The sequence below is a fragment of the Cryptotermes secundus genome, unplaced genomic scaffold (genome assembly GCF_002891405.2).
Source record: "Cryptotermes secundus unplaced genomic scaffold, Csec_1.0 scaffold1339, whole genome shotgun sequence".
Classification (NCBI taxonomy): domain Eukaryota; kingdom Metazoa; phylum Arthropoda; class Insecta; order Blattodea; family Kalotermitidae; genus Cryptotermes; species Cryptotermes secundus.
The window spans coordinates 74,387-88,914 of record NW_019731295.1 but is presented as its reverse complement, the minus strand read 5'-3'; the positions used below and the strand labels follow the sequence as shown (position 1 = coordinate 88,914).

The 14,528-nt window shown below is 38.2% G+C and overlaps 1 protein-coding gene across 3 annotated transcripts in view; it reads right to left on the bottom strand.

The window, feature by feature from the left end:
* LOC111866981 (cadherin-23) overlaps nt 1–14,528 on the bottom strand; it is a 146,657-nt gene that overhangs the window by 61,816 nt on the left and 70,313 nt on the right. For all 3 annotated transcript variants that reach the window (XM_023856384.2, XM_023856386.2, XM_033752494.1), the window contains 5 exons: nt 9,131–9,576; nt 7,456–7,607; nt 6,188–6,406; nt 3,242–3,403; nt 1,108–1,237 (listed from right to left, as the gene is read on the bottom strand). In XM_023856384.2, coding sequence (XP_023712152.1) covers nt 1,108–1,237; nt 3,242–3,403; nt 6,188–6,406; nt 7,456–7,607; nt 9,131–9,362 — 895 coding nt within the window. In that variant the 5' untranslated portion in view covers nt 9,363–9,576. The remainder of the gene's footprint in view (nt 1–1,107; nt 1,238–3,241; nt 3,404–6,187; nt 6,407–7,455; nt 7,608–9,130; nt 9,577–14,528) is intronic.

Genomic DNA, 14,528 nt, shown 5'->3' with positions numbered 1-14,528 from the left:
ACTGGAACTCAATCTCTTCTTACTTCCCATGGTGACTTCTTTAATTACAACACACTACATAACATGAACACACTCTTGAACTAGCTTATTGAAGTAACATAGGACCATGAAATATATGTGATCAATGCCAACGAAATATTCATACATTTGCTGTTTATGAATATGGTAACCTATTATATGATATACCGTATTTACGCATGTATAGGCCGCGTGCGTGTATAGGCAGCAGCACAATTTTCAGACAGAAATTATAGAAAAAATAATTTTCTTGGAATATTATTTCAGGAGTAGAACACTCTGTATTACTAATTATGAATATAATTTTTTTTAAATGAAGTGTGATTTCGAATATTTCGAATATAAGCCGCACCCCAGTTTTCCTCTTGAATTTTTGGCAAAAAATGTGCGGCCTATACATGCATAAATACGGTAATCATTGTCTGAATGAGAAATTTTCGCATTCAGCCGAAGTGCAACATGGTATTGCAGATATCATCATATATTGCAAATGGTGAATGTGTTAGTAATTTCTTTTATCATTCTGACTCCTTAACATTTTCAACAGTTCTCTTCCCTATGTCTGTGTCTAATGACTTACAATACAATCATTTACGAACAGTGATCTTGATTAAGGGTTTTCATATTTTTCCTCATTCTCACTAGCCAAATACTGGGATAGAATATCAAATTAGGTCCCAATTGCTTCCTTCTGTAACCAATTCCAATTAATTATTCTTTATTCATCTTATCATTTGATGGTATGCAGTATTAGCTACTGACAGCTCAATGTAAATGAATGAATACTTCAGACATAATCTTTTTATTTGGATTACAATTTCCGCTGTTGGCCTCTGATCAACAAGTTTTCTCATCAAACTGCCAAAGTGCACTACAGACTCGAGTACAGTACCCTCATTCTACAGCACATAAATGCTAATTAAAATTTCACATGCAGCATTATACCTCTTTAATAAAAACATCTGTCTGCTCAGTTAGTTATTAAATTAAATGCCAAACTATAAATTTTTCCACTTTAATATTTCTTTATTCTCTGCTCTTTGCCCTACATATTTCTTTAGACTTTATTGCCAGTGCTATAAATAATACCTTGTAGTACTGGTGTACCAATCTGAGCATCCTCACTGATTCTGGTTACCGGAGTAGCAACCACAAACTCTGGTGGCTGGTCCTCCACATCCAAAACCTTCACTAGTATGGCTGCAGTAGCAGTATTCACCTTTTTTCGTACAATAAAAATTAAAATTAGTATTTTTAACTGATTAAAGAATTCAAGTATTTAAGTTATTTCAATTATCTTCTTATGATATTTCACACGAATACTAATAGTTAGTAATTGCAAAACATGGGGAAATATTAGAACATTGTGTAAAACAAAAATTTTGACCATTAGTAACTTTATACGTGTTTTGACGACTAGAAACCTCAGCAGCTGAAGCTATGACAATTCCCGTCATAAGATTATTAAATAAAATGAAAGTCAGAACATAGTGAGTAATGAGGCCGCGCCATAGCTCAAGTGGTTAGTTGCTGGCTTCCCACCGTGGCAGCCTGGGTTCGATCCCGGGTCTGGTCAAGTGGGATTTGTGGTGGACAAATTGGCGCTGGGGCAGGTTTTCTACAAGTGCTTCAGTTTCCCCTGTCAATCTTCATTCCAACAATCTCTCCACAATCACCCTCACCTATCATCTGGGGCTGGTACAATAGGCCAGAAGTGGCCGCAGTACAACGGACTTAGTTCCACCCCACTAGCAATAATAAAAAAAATAATAGTGAGTAATGACCTTGTGAAACACAGTCTTGGTATATTTTCCACAACTAAGATTGTTCAAGAGTATCAAGAATATGGGTACATGTTAAGGATCCCAGATGTTCATAATGAAATGGTGTGACAGTCTTCTTGATTGAAGTCATATCGTGGGGAAGGAGCGGGAATGTGCATTTGTTTGCATGCATGTGGTAAAAGTATGCTTCTTTATTTTGATAGCAAAAAGACTTAGAAATATCGAAATTAACAACAAAATGCAAAAATGTATGCAAAATTAGCTATGGGTACAGAAAATGACAAACATGATAATCTCAAATCACTAGAATTGAAAATATACAATAAAACCCTGAGAAACAACACAGTCATTTGGGAAAATGATGAATTTTTCAGGATTTGCCTTTAAAGAAACGAAGGCTTGGTGATTCTAAAGGGGTCTGATGATGGTGTATAATACTCAGAATTACAGGGTTTTGGGACTATGACCATTGTCCTGTATTCTAGAAATTATAAAACACGTTTGAAAGCTGCATCTGTTTCTGTCCTCAGGTGAGGGGGGACACCTAGTCTGTTGGGTCCCTCACTGATTAAGGTTAGCTCTTTCTAGGGGACACCCAATCTGAGGACAGAAACAGATGCAGTTTCTGAAACGTTGGGTTTTCTAATTTCTAGAATACTGGACAATGGACAAAGTAAAAAAATCCAGTAATTCCAAATGCAGACTTGTTGAAGCAGTGTCATGTATCAGGGTCACTTCCTCCATTTGTGTTAGCAGTGTAGGGGCTGAACTGTATTTAGAGGAACTGCTTACATGTTAAAAAATCTTATGATCTTGTAAGAGAAACTCATGAAATTTTATGTACTTATAGTTATGAAAATGGTACTTCACTATTACTACTGATTCCACTGTGGAAACTTCTAACCAATTTCTTTCATCCATTCATAAGACATTCATCAGTGATAAGGGTATTATAATACCCTTTGACCATTTGCATTTGTTCCTGGCAGAGATAAGGAAAATTACATGACTGTGCTAGTATTTTAAAGCGCTCTAAAGCACTAGAATATTTCCTTCCTGCATTCATCCTTTGGTAGTTCCTCTCATGTTTCCCCTTGACATTTTGAAACACAGCACAACAATATTCATTGTCCATTTCTGTCAACTCATTCAATATGGACTATTTTCTTCTATCATTAATTCTAATGACTGATGGAGCATTTTCTCAGGTGTGACTTTCCTCAGTGTTACCCAAGACATGCACTTCAAATTGTTAAACAGATGAATCCATTCTGTAATGTATTCAATTTCTTTTCATGAAATTCACTGATCTGAGAGTCAAACTGATGTGAGTTTACATCACCTGCACATCTACCATTTCAAAACAAAATTATTCTCTTGCAGATTTCAGAATTTACTAGCTTTTCTGTAAATATTTCCAACAGAACAGTATAACTTACCCTTTCATTGTTAGATCGATCAACTGCCATTACTCTTAGCTGATATAAAAATTTATGTTCATAATCCAGCTGGCCAATTAGCCTTATTATTCCCTTCCCATTCACTGTAGTGATGGAGAACATGTTATCATCACCATCCAGTTCTTGTAGGGAATACACCACCTAAAAATAATTAATCCAGTATACCAGTTATTTAGATAGGGAAAACAAATATATAATTTCTGTGTCTGATCAAATTAATTACTCTAAAAGAAACAGGCTGCTTCATCTTGTAACAATGAGCTGATGATTTACTCTCCTCAATTCATTCACTGAATTGTCTCTAAAGAGAAGACATATACTCAGTCCTCAGTAATGTTATGCAGTTGACCAAGTGATTTAAATAACTGAAAATTAATCAAGAAGGGACAATACTAATACCTAAATAGTGGATGCATATTTTGAAAAATATAACTGCCTGCTCGCCTGAGATCAGCTGATTTTGTGACTTAGTGAGCAGAAATTTTAACAGATATTAACACAGCACTGCCACCATTTCCCTGTAAGATATAACAATAAGTGAGAAAATAAAAATCTGTCACATTATGGAGTGTGGCTATAGATGGGCTTTGAATTGATGACTGGATTTATTAGACCCTTTGATACAGAGCGTGACTACACCTTACAGGTCACTATTACACACACACTAGTGTTCAGTCATGTCTTCACTGTTGTTGCTTGGTAGCGGCTTCCAGCAATGGATGTTCCCCTTCCTCTGGATTCCTGAACTGTCCCTGGCCTCAGCTACCAGCTTCTCACAGCAACAGCTAACAATGACTGAACTTCAGCTGTCCTCTAACTCATTCACTCACCAACCAACTCACTCCACTCCACTCCACTCCACTAATTCTCACTAATTGTCCTGCTTATAATGTCTAGCAAACACCATTCCTCTGTTGCTGCATCCAATACTGAGCCATCAGAATGGACAGCGCAGAAAACGCCATTCATCTATTGCTGTTTTCTGGCCATTGCCTAGCAACAGGTCTACTATAGGCTGCCTCTTTTTGCATGAAGTGCAGTGGCAGCCCGACAAAGTGTCAGTGGGCAAATGCTAGATGGCAGTGACAAACTCTTGCAGTGGCCCACTGATCAGCAAGGTTCTGGCTTTCAGCTGGGAACGGTACACTGCAGCCACTTGGTGTTCCTTTAGTAGCCCTCTAGTGCCTTATTGTTATCTTTGAGCCTTACTTCTATCAGGACACTATGCACAATGTTGATCACCCACAGCCTCAAACTGGCAATGAAAGAAGGTCATGGACATGGGCATGAATACATGGAACCTCAGCAGCTTTATTCTGTCTACTCTAACTGTAGTTCTCCCACATTTTCCACACCCAACTCAGGCTCTGATGTTTGCCAGTTGTGTTCTGAAATTGCCCCATGTGGTTTCTATGATCATCATCATCGCCTATTAGTAAATATGTGTCCCTTGGATCATGTTTAGTTTTTCATACAGGCTCTGAGCCTGCCTTCAGACAGATACCTCCATCATTTGTATGTCCAGTTGTGTCTCTGAACATCTGCTTTGACACCCTCCACTCACTGATGATTTCTTCAAGTTCAGTCTGGGCATATTGGATGGCACTTATTGTGGCCTCCATCATTTCTTTGTTGGGCCATCATTTTTGCTCAGCCAGCCCTTATAGTGGCATCACCATCTTTTCTTGTATGGCCCCTATTTAGACCTTAATTTTTCCTTAGTCAGTACTTATGGAGGCCTCCATGCAATGAACCAAAAATCTAACCCAATTCAACCAATTCAGCACTTCTGACATCAGTTGTCCTGTGACAGCGACTAGATACAGGGATTGAATTGATAATTAGATTTACTGGACACTGAATCATCTTATTTAAATAGTATAAAAAAAGTACACACTATAATTTTGTAGTTCATTATATCACTCTTGCTTATTGTCCATGTCATAAAATTACACTGTGCTATGATTTAGGTTTTGTGAATGGGGACTCCTCTGTCAGTTCACAGGCTCTTTCTATATTTCTTTACAGCCTTTGCTGAGAACATCCCCCCTGCCCCACCCTCCAAGTTCCTAGAGTGCTGCCCATGTACATGGCTGTCAGAGATTTGTTTTTGTGTGCATACATGACTGTTGGGGGATTGGTGCTTCACACTGTCTAGCAATGGATGCCTCTGCAACATTTTTCTGACTCCAAAATTCTGAACTTTAGGTGCCATATCACAATATCTTTGTGAAGCATCAGTGATATATTTTATTGAAACTCATATAATGTGCAATACTAAATCATTATGGGAATCTATAATCAGAGACTAAAGGAGTACTAAAAACCCTGTTATTAATCAGAAAATTATATAACCTGCTCATGGATAATCGAGAGTCTACTGTATTAATGTCAGACATTCAGTTTAATCTTTTAAATGCAATTTTATGACATAAAAACCTGTATTAAAACAGATTTATTTTTAATTGATGATTCTAAAAATCCTAATTTCTGACATTAAGCCTTAATGCCTAAGTTAGTATATAGCTGCTTTATGGAGATGGTTGAATTTGTTGGGAATGAATTGGAGATATGGTCATGAATTATGTGAACTCTTTCCCTTGTCTTAGAATTACTCATGCCAAAATTCTACCAGCCATATCTTCATATGAAGATATACAGATATACCTAAGACAGTGTCTGGGCTATAAAAACTTTGAAATAGAAATATAATTATTATACATTAATCTGTGGATATTTTGCCTACACAGAACTTCTCGTGATCAAAAAATCAGCTGTACATATCTTATTGAAACAGTCCTGCCAGTCATCTCAAATGCTCAGCCTGAGGATTTTCCTGAATAAATGAGGAAAGTATTACAAATCTCAGTTATGATATCAGGTCCTAACTGGAACTTGATCAATTATTATAAAAGAGATATATACCTGCCCATATGGCCCCTCATCTTGATCTGTTGCCTCAACAGTAGTGAGAATATAGGGTGCACTGTCTTCTCGAATGCTAATTGTTGGCTGATAAGGTTTAAATATAGGTTCGTTGTCATTAACATCTTCAACAAGAAGCAATAGACTTTGAGTGATAAAGTTCCCTTCACCCAAGTGGCCATCAGTAAGGGTTAGCACCAGGGAGTATTCATCCTTTACCTGTGAAAACAATAATTTTCTTCAGTATAAACTAAAAAAAAACAAACAAGTATTATACACAAACAAGATCTCTCAGATCCAGTTGTGTTTTCTCAGTAAAAATCTAATTTTATGATTTCCCACCACAAACTGTGAAACTAAAATATAATATTTTCCCACATAAAAGTCTCCCTTCAAGTACATGCAAATGTGTGTAAATGTACAGGCAGTCTCCACTCTCATGCATAGTTACACTCCTGAAGAGTGTTTCTTAGGATAATTTCATAATGTCAATCACTACTTCCCTCAGGTGTAAGGTTATAATTGGGGGTTATGTCGCTGAAGAATAAAAAAATTACCCCAATACATAAACCATCAATTTTATCGCCTGACAGTAAACATACTCTGCCATATGTACTGCCTGCAAGCCGTCCTTGCACATAAGTCGCAGCTTGTTTTCATCTATCTATGAATATAATCCATATTCCATTCATCCTGTTCCAATCCCTCCCCACCACCTTCCTCCCTTGGCAAGTCTTGTCTTTGGGTTTGGACATCACTGTCTGCAAACTGGAAGAAAGATTTTTTTTCCCATATAATTAGCTAGTTTTTATTTCTAAAATAGTTTGGCTTTTCTACTTCCCTCTTCCCATGAGAAGATGACCCATACTGTATCTATCCCTGGTCGAGTTGTAATGTTAAATGTGCTATGAGGCTCTGTGACATAGACTGATGATGTCTGAGAACAGGCTGTTGACCAGACATATGCCCACAGTTGCAATTCTTTCAGGTCAGATTTATGTGTTTGTATTTATTTTGTGATAAGGAACTGGTGCACAACTAAATAATGCTGTTCTTGCTGCTGCTGTTGTAATCGTACTGTTCCCGCTGTTACATGTTACATGGTCCTTATGTTGCATGCCTGCATTCATTTATGGATTAGTTCCAGCATCAGCTCCTGTTCAATGATCCTGCATATTCAATTTACTTAACTTGCATGTAACTTGAAGTGATATGTTCTTATTATTGTATCCATCACAATTTAAATGCAGAATATAATATCATATTACCTCACGATCCAGTTCTTTCTTTAAGAATATATCAGCCTCATTCTTCCCAACATTCTCAATTTGGAAAATCTCACTGCCCACTTGATCTCGAATACCAAATCTCAGTGGGTCATCATCTGGATCAAAACCATGAAGGTGATAAATACGGCTACCTGCAAAAGGGTATAAGACACTTTCTCATTAACCTTTATTATTCAGGAACAATGAGTTTTAAATTTCCTGGTACTGCAGGGCCAACAACCAGATTTGAACTATGGGGATAACAATATCAGCATTTAAGACAATGCAAAGCATAGCCAGCCAGACTACTCACACATTCCATTTAAACAATGTAACACATGGCCAATAGAAGTGAAAAACTATACTGAATGTGCACCCCTATCATAACTGGCACAGATGATGCTGTCCAACACTTCAGAGCTAGATCTCATCTGACATGCCATCCAAGGAGTCAGCTCTAACAGTTCCCCTAGAGGAGTTCTGTAGATGTACATCGATCAAGATGCATGTATAACAACTGGGGAGATTTGTTTTAAGGAGTACTTCTGGTTATTTCTGGTTAAAAGACCTCAACCAGAAGTGTTCTTAGGCAGAAATCACTTCTAACCTTTCCAGTAATTGCACCAAAGACCTTCTGAATCTAAAATGTGTTAATACTGTGCATGGTTGTATCAATATCTGTGAGAGTGAAAGATAAGAATCCTGGATTTTCACACTTACAGTCTAGGAAGAATATGAAACGGTTATCTTATTAGGTTGTGCTGAAGGGCATTTCAGGTGTCAAACAGCCATAATAATGAAGAAGTTTCCCCCAAACAACTGGTGTCACCCTGCCACTAGAGAGGAAAAGACAAGCCTATGATGATGACATGAGTACCTTGATTACAACCTGATGTTGGTAATTACTTAGAAGAGTTACTCCTCTAGATATCAACTACAATTAGAAATCTAATGGCATGTCCTACCTCACTGCCTAGTTTTGATTTTAGGCCCCTTTTATTGGAATAACTGTCTACAGATCCCCAATTTATATCATTCAAATGTATGTGATCATTATTTGAAATGATCATCAGTTCAATCAAGACACAGATTTATGCTGTAAGGAGGAGCCACTTCTATGGTAACTCATATTCGTTTCTGTGTTAATTCTAACAATTCAGACACTGATATAATCTCTTCCTTCTTAAGACTACAGCACTGTTTACTATTTGACTCCATCTTCATTATTACAGAATGCCACTGAACAGTACATATTTTTGTTCTGTCTTCACAAATGTCATCTGCGCACACTTTTTATTTATTTCACAATGAGCAATTCGGTTACAGAGATGGCTGCAATTAAATTCTGAATACATCTTACAAGTTACATGCCAAAGAACTAAAAACAATGTTAAAAAATAAATGACCTATCCAGTGACCTCATGATTTAAGGCATTTCCTCATACTGGTATCAATGGTGAAAATCCTGTTGGGGCCTGGATATTTGTTCATCTGTTCCTGCATCTATCTTGAAATGGTAGGAATCTTAAGACAAGATCAATTTTCCTTTGAAAATGCCCCTACTGCATGAATAGTAAGTTAGAATAAATAAGATGATGTTGCCTGTGGGAAAAAAAAGGCACTGAGCAGAAAGATAAGCCAGAAAAATTATAATAAACACATATCTGGAACTTGCCTACTGGTGTTGCTGCACCTTCTTTCAGCCTCAACACAATTTCTGTCTGTCCATCTATCAGAAATCTTGGTGGAAGATTTCCATGGGCAGTTTCAACTACAAAACACATTGCAAATAGGAGTCCAAATCTCCAGCACTCCCAAATGAGCCGGTGTCCTTTCAATCTCACTTTGAAAGTCCAGTTTCTTGTCCAACACCTTTCCATTGTCTCTGGCTTGAGGCACCGTCTCATTCATTACAATGCAAACCTCCAACTAACTCAGGGGTACACTCATACCGCAACTCTGGTACTTGAAGAATGTAATTCTTACAACGAAACAAATTAAATTTTATCCTCATCTTCCTCAAGAGTTGATTTCACAGCACAGCCTGTCTTACACCATCACTGTAAACGCCTCTTGGTAGTGATTCATCATATGAGCTGCATTCAGGATGTATCCTTGGCACTGAAACAAAATTTGAAATGAATATAAACTATTTCTATAACCCAAGGAGATTAAAGAAGTGTACTCCCATTTGCAGTATGCATGCATTTATCACAGTCCTGCTAGAAGCCTCAGATTCGGCAGACCATGATGATTTCAAGTGATAGATTATGGTTTGAAGCATATCGCTCTGTTAGATCTGGAAGGATTTTCGTTTTGTGTGGATGGAAGCAAAGTATCTTCTTTCATATCCACCTCATTTGTTCGCGTTACTTAATACTTTTTAATGAATTTAGAAATTTTGTGGAATCTTTTATTTTGAATCTCTATAAAGGAAATAAACGAAGAAGTTGTTCTTTTAATATTTTTCACTTATTTAATGACTCTGTACCAACTAACGAAGCTTAGGATTAAATTAGATGAGAGGAGTGATCACAGAGCATGAATAAGGGACAGGCGAGCGTTGCCTGTTTCATTCCAAATACTGTGGAGGATCAATTTAGATAGCCAGTGCTAGGGCTAATATTCGAACTGTCTGTGTCCTGAATATTGTCGGGTTGTACGAAGTATTCGGCTGTCCGAATGAGAATTATCAGAACTGATTTATACTAAGAGTATAGATTGATTCTGGATGTTAAAAGTTAAATAGCTCAAGCCTGAATTCCCAACTGCCATCCTACTTCCACATGCTTCATTTCGCTTCCTCAGATTTTTGCTCAATTCTCTGGGCGAAATTACATTAAAAGACGGGAAACCTGCTGTCCTTTGTGGAGGAAACGGTGTGGCATTTCATGACTACTACCACAGTCCATGAAACTGCGTGTTTTTATTTCATACCGATTGGTCAATAAACATGAAATATTCACATCGATGAGGACCCAGTATTAAGAAAACAAACAATGAAGTGTTTAATGGAAACATGTAACTTCGCCCAACTCCTTCCTGAATAGCTGAAATGGGGACTCTTTTGTTGATTTCTTCGGCCCTGACGTAGACGACAAACGCCAAGAGTGAGACAAAAGCGCGAGAGAAGAGGAGAATCGAGATACAAGGAAGCAAAGAGTGCGCGTATATAAAAGTGATGTAATTACAAAAGGGAGCGAAGAATTAAATGGTTTGTTTGAAAGGTCCATAAGGAATGGGAAATATCACAGAAACATTGCATTCATAGTATTGGTGGGGGACTTCTCGTAATGCGATATACATGTGGAGACGAGACGATATCAAAATGTATCTAAGAGGAGGAGGTAATATGTACATGAACTGGACTGAACTGTCTCTGGGTCGTGTCCATGACGAGTCGTTGCGTTTTGTTGTTGTTGAATTTTTTCGTTGTTGTGTCAGAGTTTTTCAGAATCTAAGTCTGGTTACAAATATGGTCATTCTCCGTTTTTCAGTCAGGGGATCTTTCCTGGGTTAGCCTGGATGTTCCACCCAGACATCACCGTTGACCTCTCAAGAGAACCGTAGTGAAAATAAGAGCATGCCTAATATAACCTATACATCTTCATGATCTGTCTACGCAAGCGGGAGTTGAGAATCCAGCATGAAACAACGTATTCACCAATACTTCTGCCCCAGAGATACTGCCAGCACATGCTGGAAAATCCAATATGAGAAAGGCACATTGTCGTGGTACAGCAAATATTCTAACCTCATCTTTCCACAGACTTGAATTTGCAACGTCCGTAACTAAACGGATTTCAAGAACGAAGCTCTTCCTCTAACCGACGAAAGCGTCATGCGAATACTGCAAAGATGGGCATATACTATATCATGCGTCGGAGAAGAGAGGGCGACGTAACGAGCGTGCATACACATACATGCATGGAAAATAAGTGATCTGAGAACACCTTTTGTCTAAGTGGTTAGTTTCGTCTTCCCCGTGTGTTGGGGAAGGCAGGGGAAATTGCATTCTCTTTATACTGCTACTTTTCGTATTCGCATTTTTTCTTTATTAAGTGGAATGAATCATTCACTTACTTACTCATGGAGCTGAGCCCTTCTGGAGGAGCCGCCAATTCTGCAGCTACTCAAGAATTTCCCAGCATTTTATGGAACCCGAAAGTTCATTACCGTGTTCACAAGAGCCCTCCACTGGTCCCTATCCCGAGCTAGATCAGTCCAATCCATACCAACCCATCCAATCTATCTAAGATCCATTTTAATATTGTCCACCCACCTACGCCGTGGTCTTCCCAGTGGTCTCTTTCTTTCTGGCTTTCCCACCAATAGCCTATACACATTCCTCGTCTCTCCCATTCGTGCTACATGCCCTGCAAACCTCATCCCCTTGACTGTACTTGGAGAAGAGTACAAGTTATGGAATGAATCATTAGTTACAGAAATATTCACATGGTATAAATAGAGTTCTTCTCGTTGTCAACTGACGCCATTAATAAATAGACGACAACAGTGGGTGACAAATATGACGTGGAATTACACCATCCCCAGTCGTCACCTGGAGAAGGTCACCGGACAATTTTTTTTTCGTAACCCACTATACTCGTATAAAACGCGATGGTCATCAAGACAGTCCATGAACACAATGTGAGATGAGCAGTAATAAATCTGTGAATTGCGAGATTTACTTGGTACAACACGAAATATTCTACAAATTCAAGACGTTTTCGACTTCTTTTGAAGTCAAGCTGGGTGTAAAGATAAGTGGAAGTAACGATTTATGTTTTTTGCTAACGATGAAATTTGGGAGATCTCGGTGGATCTGAAGAAAATAAGATACAAGGATGGGGACTCAATATATCCGGTTCAAAGGATAGGTTCTAGTGCGAGCCTCTTGTGACAGGGCCGTGATCTTTCGGTTGCAATAAAAGGCGGAGATTTCTTTACTAGTTCAGTAACTATTGCCCCGAAGGAGGACAGTACTTCATGGCGTTAGTTGGGCAATGAAGCGAAATAAATGCACGGTCTATTTGAAGAACGGCAGTGAGTCAATTACAGAGTAGGACAAAAAGCGATGAAACTGAAGAGCCCACATATGAAAGAAGTAGGCCGTTGGATTTCCTGAGAAAGGATTAAAAATAAATCGACTATGAAGTGTTTATCTAAGAAAAGGGTCATGGTCGATAATCTTTTATCCTCTACATGTTTCTGTCCTATAGACCATCTTCAGAAGGATGTTAATACAATTAGAACCCACTATTACAATACGTTTTGGGAATATTAATACGTACATGTATGTAAGGGGTGGGCCATAGAAGCCGGTCCCTGGACTGCGACCTTTAATGATCTATTGTGCTTTTAATACGTATATACAATGCGATCATAATACAATGTACAAATCTAATGTTTTTAACAACTACAGCGGCTTGTACCAACACGTTAAGATATTTATTACAGTTAGTATGTTTAAAAATGTTAAAATTTTATAAACCAAATTGGTTCGTGTCCCTTCTATTTCCTCTCGCCAAAGGAGGCCAAGCGTCCACCGCCCCGCGGTTCTGTCCTTTGGGGAACAGATGTCCTTAGTGTCGCCTTGTTGATGCTGATATCCTTCTGAAGATGGTCTATAGGACCGAAGCACGTAAAGGATAAAAGATTAAAAAGAAAAATAAAACATCAGTCACACTGGACGGAATTAATTAAACTTTTGTAACACTGTTAGTGTGAAGGACCAGAATAAAACAAATCAGAGTTAATATTTTGGTTTATTTAATGATGCTTCATCAGGTCAGTAATGAATCTGATATAACGCGAAACTTGAATTAATCCTCAGAGTGTTCACCTATTTTTAGGAGGGATTAAAAGGTGTACAGTTCAGTGACGCCATGGTAGGAATTTTAAAATAATTAAAACATATTTCTACAATTCATATCTGAAAGACTAAAACATAATTACCGTAATATATGACTCGAGTGCAAGTATGACAACAATTAACACCTTCCTTGTCTCCCGCCCTCTAGCTATCGGTAATATAACAATAATTATTCCTGACCTCACTGTAACATAAGATAGTACGTCTGCAATTAATAAAAATTCCTTTACATCACCCAAGATTCCAACCAATAGACCTATCCATATTTTAGCCTCCGAATCAGAGATGAGAGATGTATAGAATATCTTCATTTTAAAGCCTGGAAGAAAGACACCACTTGGGAGACCTAGATGTAGATGACAGAATAAAATTAAAACGAATATTACAGAAATAGACCAGCAAAACAGACTGAATTCATCTGGCTCAGGAGCGTGACAAATGGAGAGCTCTAGTGAATGCAATGAAGAAGACTCTTGGGATTTTTTTAAAAGGTCGGTAATTTAATCACTAGCTGCGCGACTACTGGTTTCTGAAGAAGAAATCTACTATATGGAGCTGGTTATAGATCTTAAGTAAATACTTTACGACGGTATATATAGATGATGTGACGACAGTGAAGAACATCCGGCTGCTACAGGAACAAGCGCTGTGTCGCAGAATTTGTTGTCAGTTGCCAAGTGCAGACTTTGCACCATGTAGTCAATTACTCTCCTCAAGTGCAGCAGTGCATGGCGTGGTAATTAAGAATTCAGACGGATGGGGGAAAAGCGACGATCCTGCAGCATTTAAATATATCAACTCATTTTCTTGGGTTGATTTTGACAACCGAGAAAAGCTTCCGGGCTTAAATCAAGCCGGAGACATTCCTGATACAAAACATGAAAGCGATGCTGGTCCGTTACTTTTTAGAACCAAATTACTAACAGCATCTCATACTGTGACCCTTCACACGGTCTTCACTAAAACGATCCGCCAATGACGTAACATGTTACGCATGAGTAGCTATGATTCACAGTTCGCGAACACAAATACCGCGGCCTTTCCAAGTATAACACAACGCCACTATTACTGGAACGGGGATTGAGGGCATTAAAGAAACTGAAGAAAGCAGTCTTCTGGGATTTGGCACCGTGTATATGTGGTGTTAACCGACGTTTCGGAGGAACGTATTGCCTCCATCTTCAGGGTAGAAGAAAAA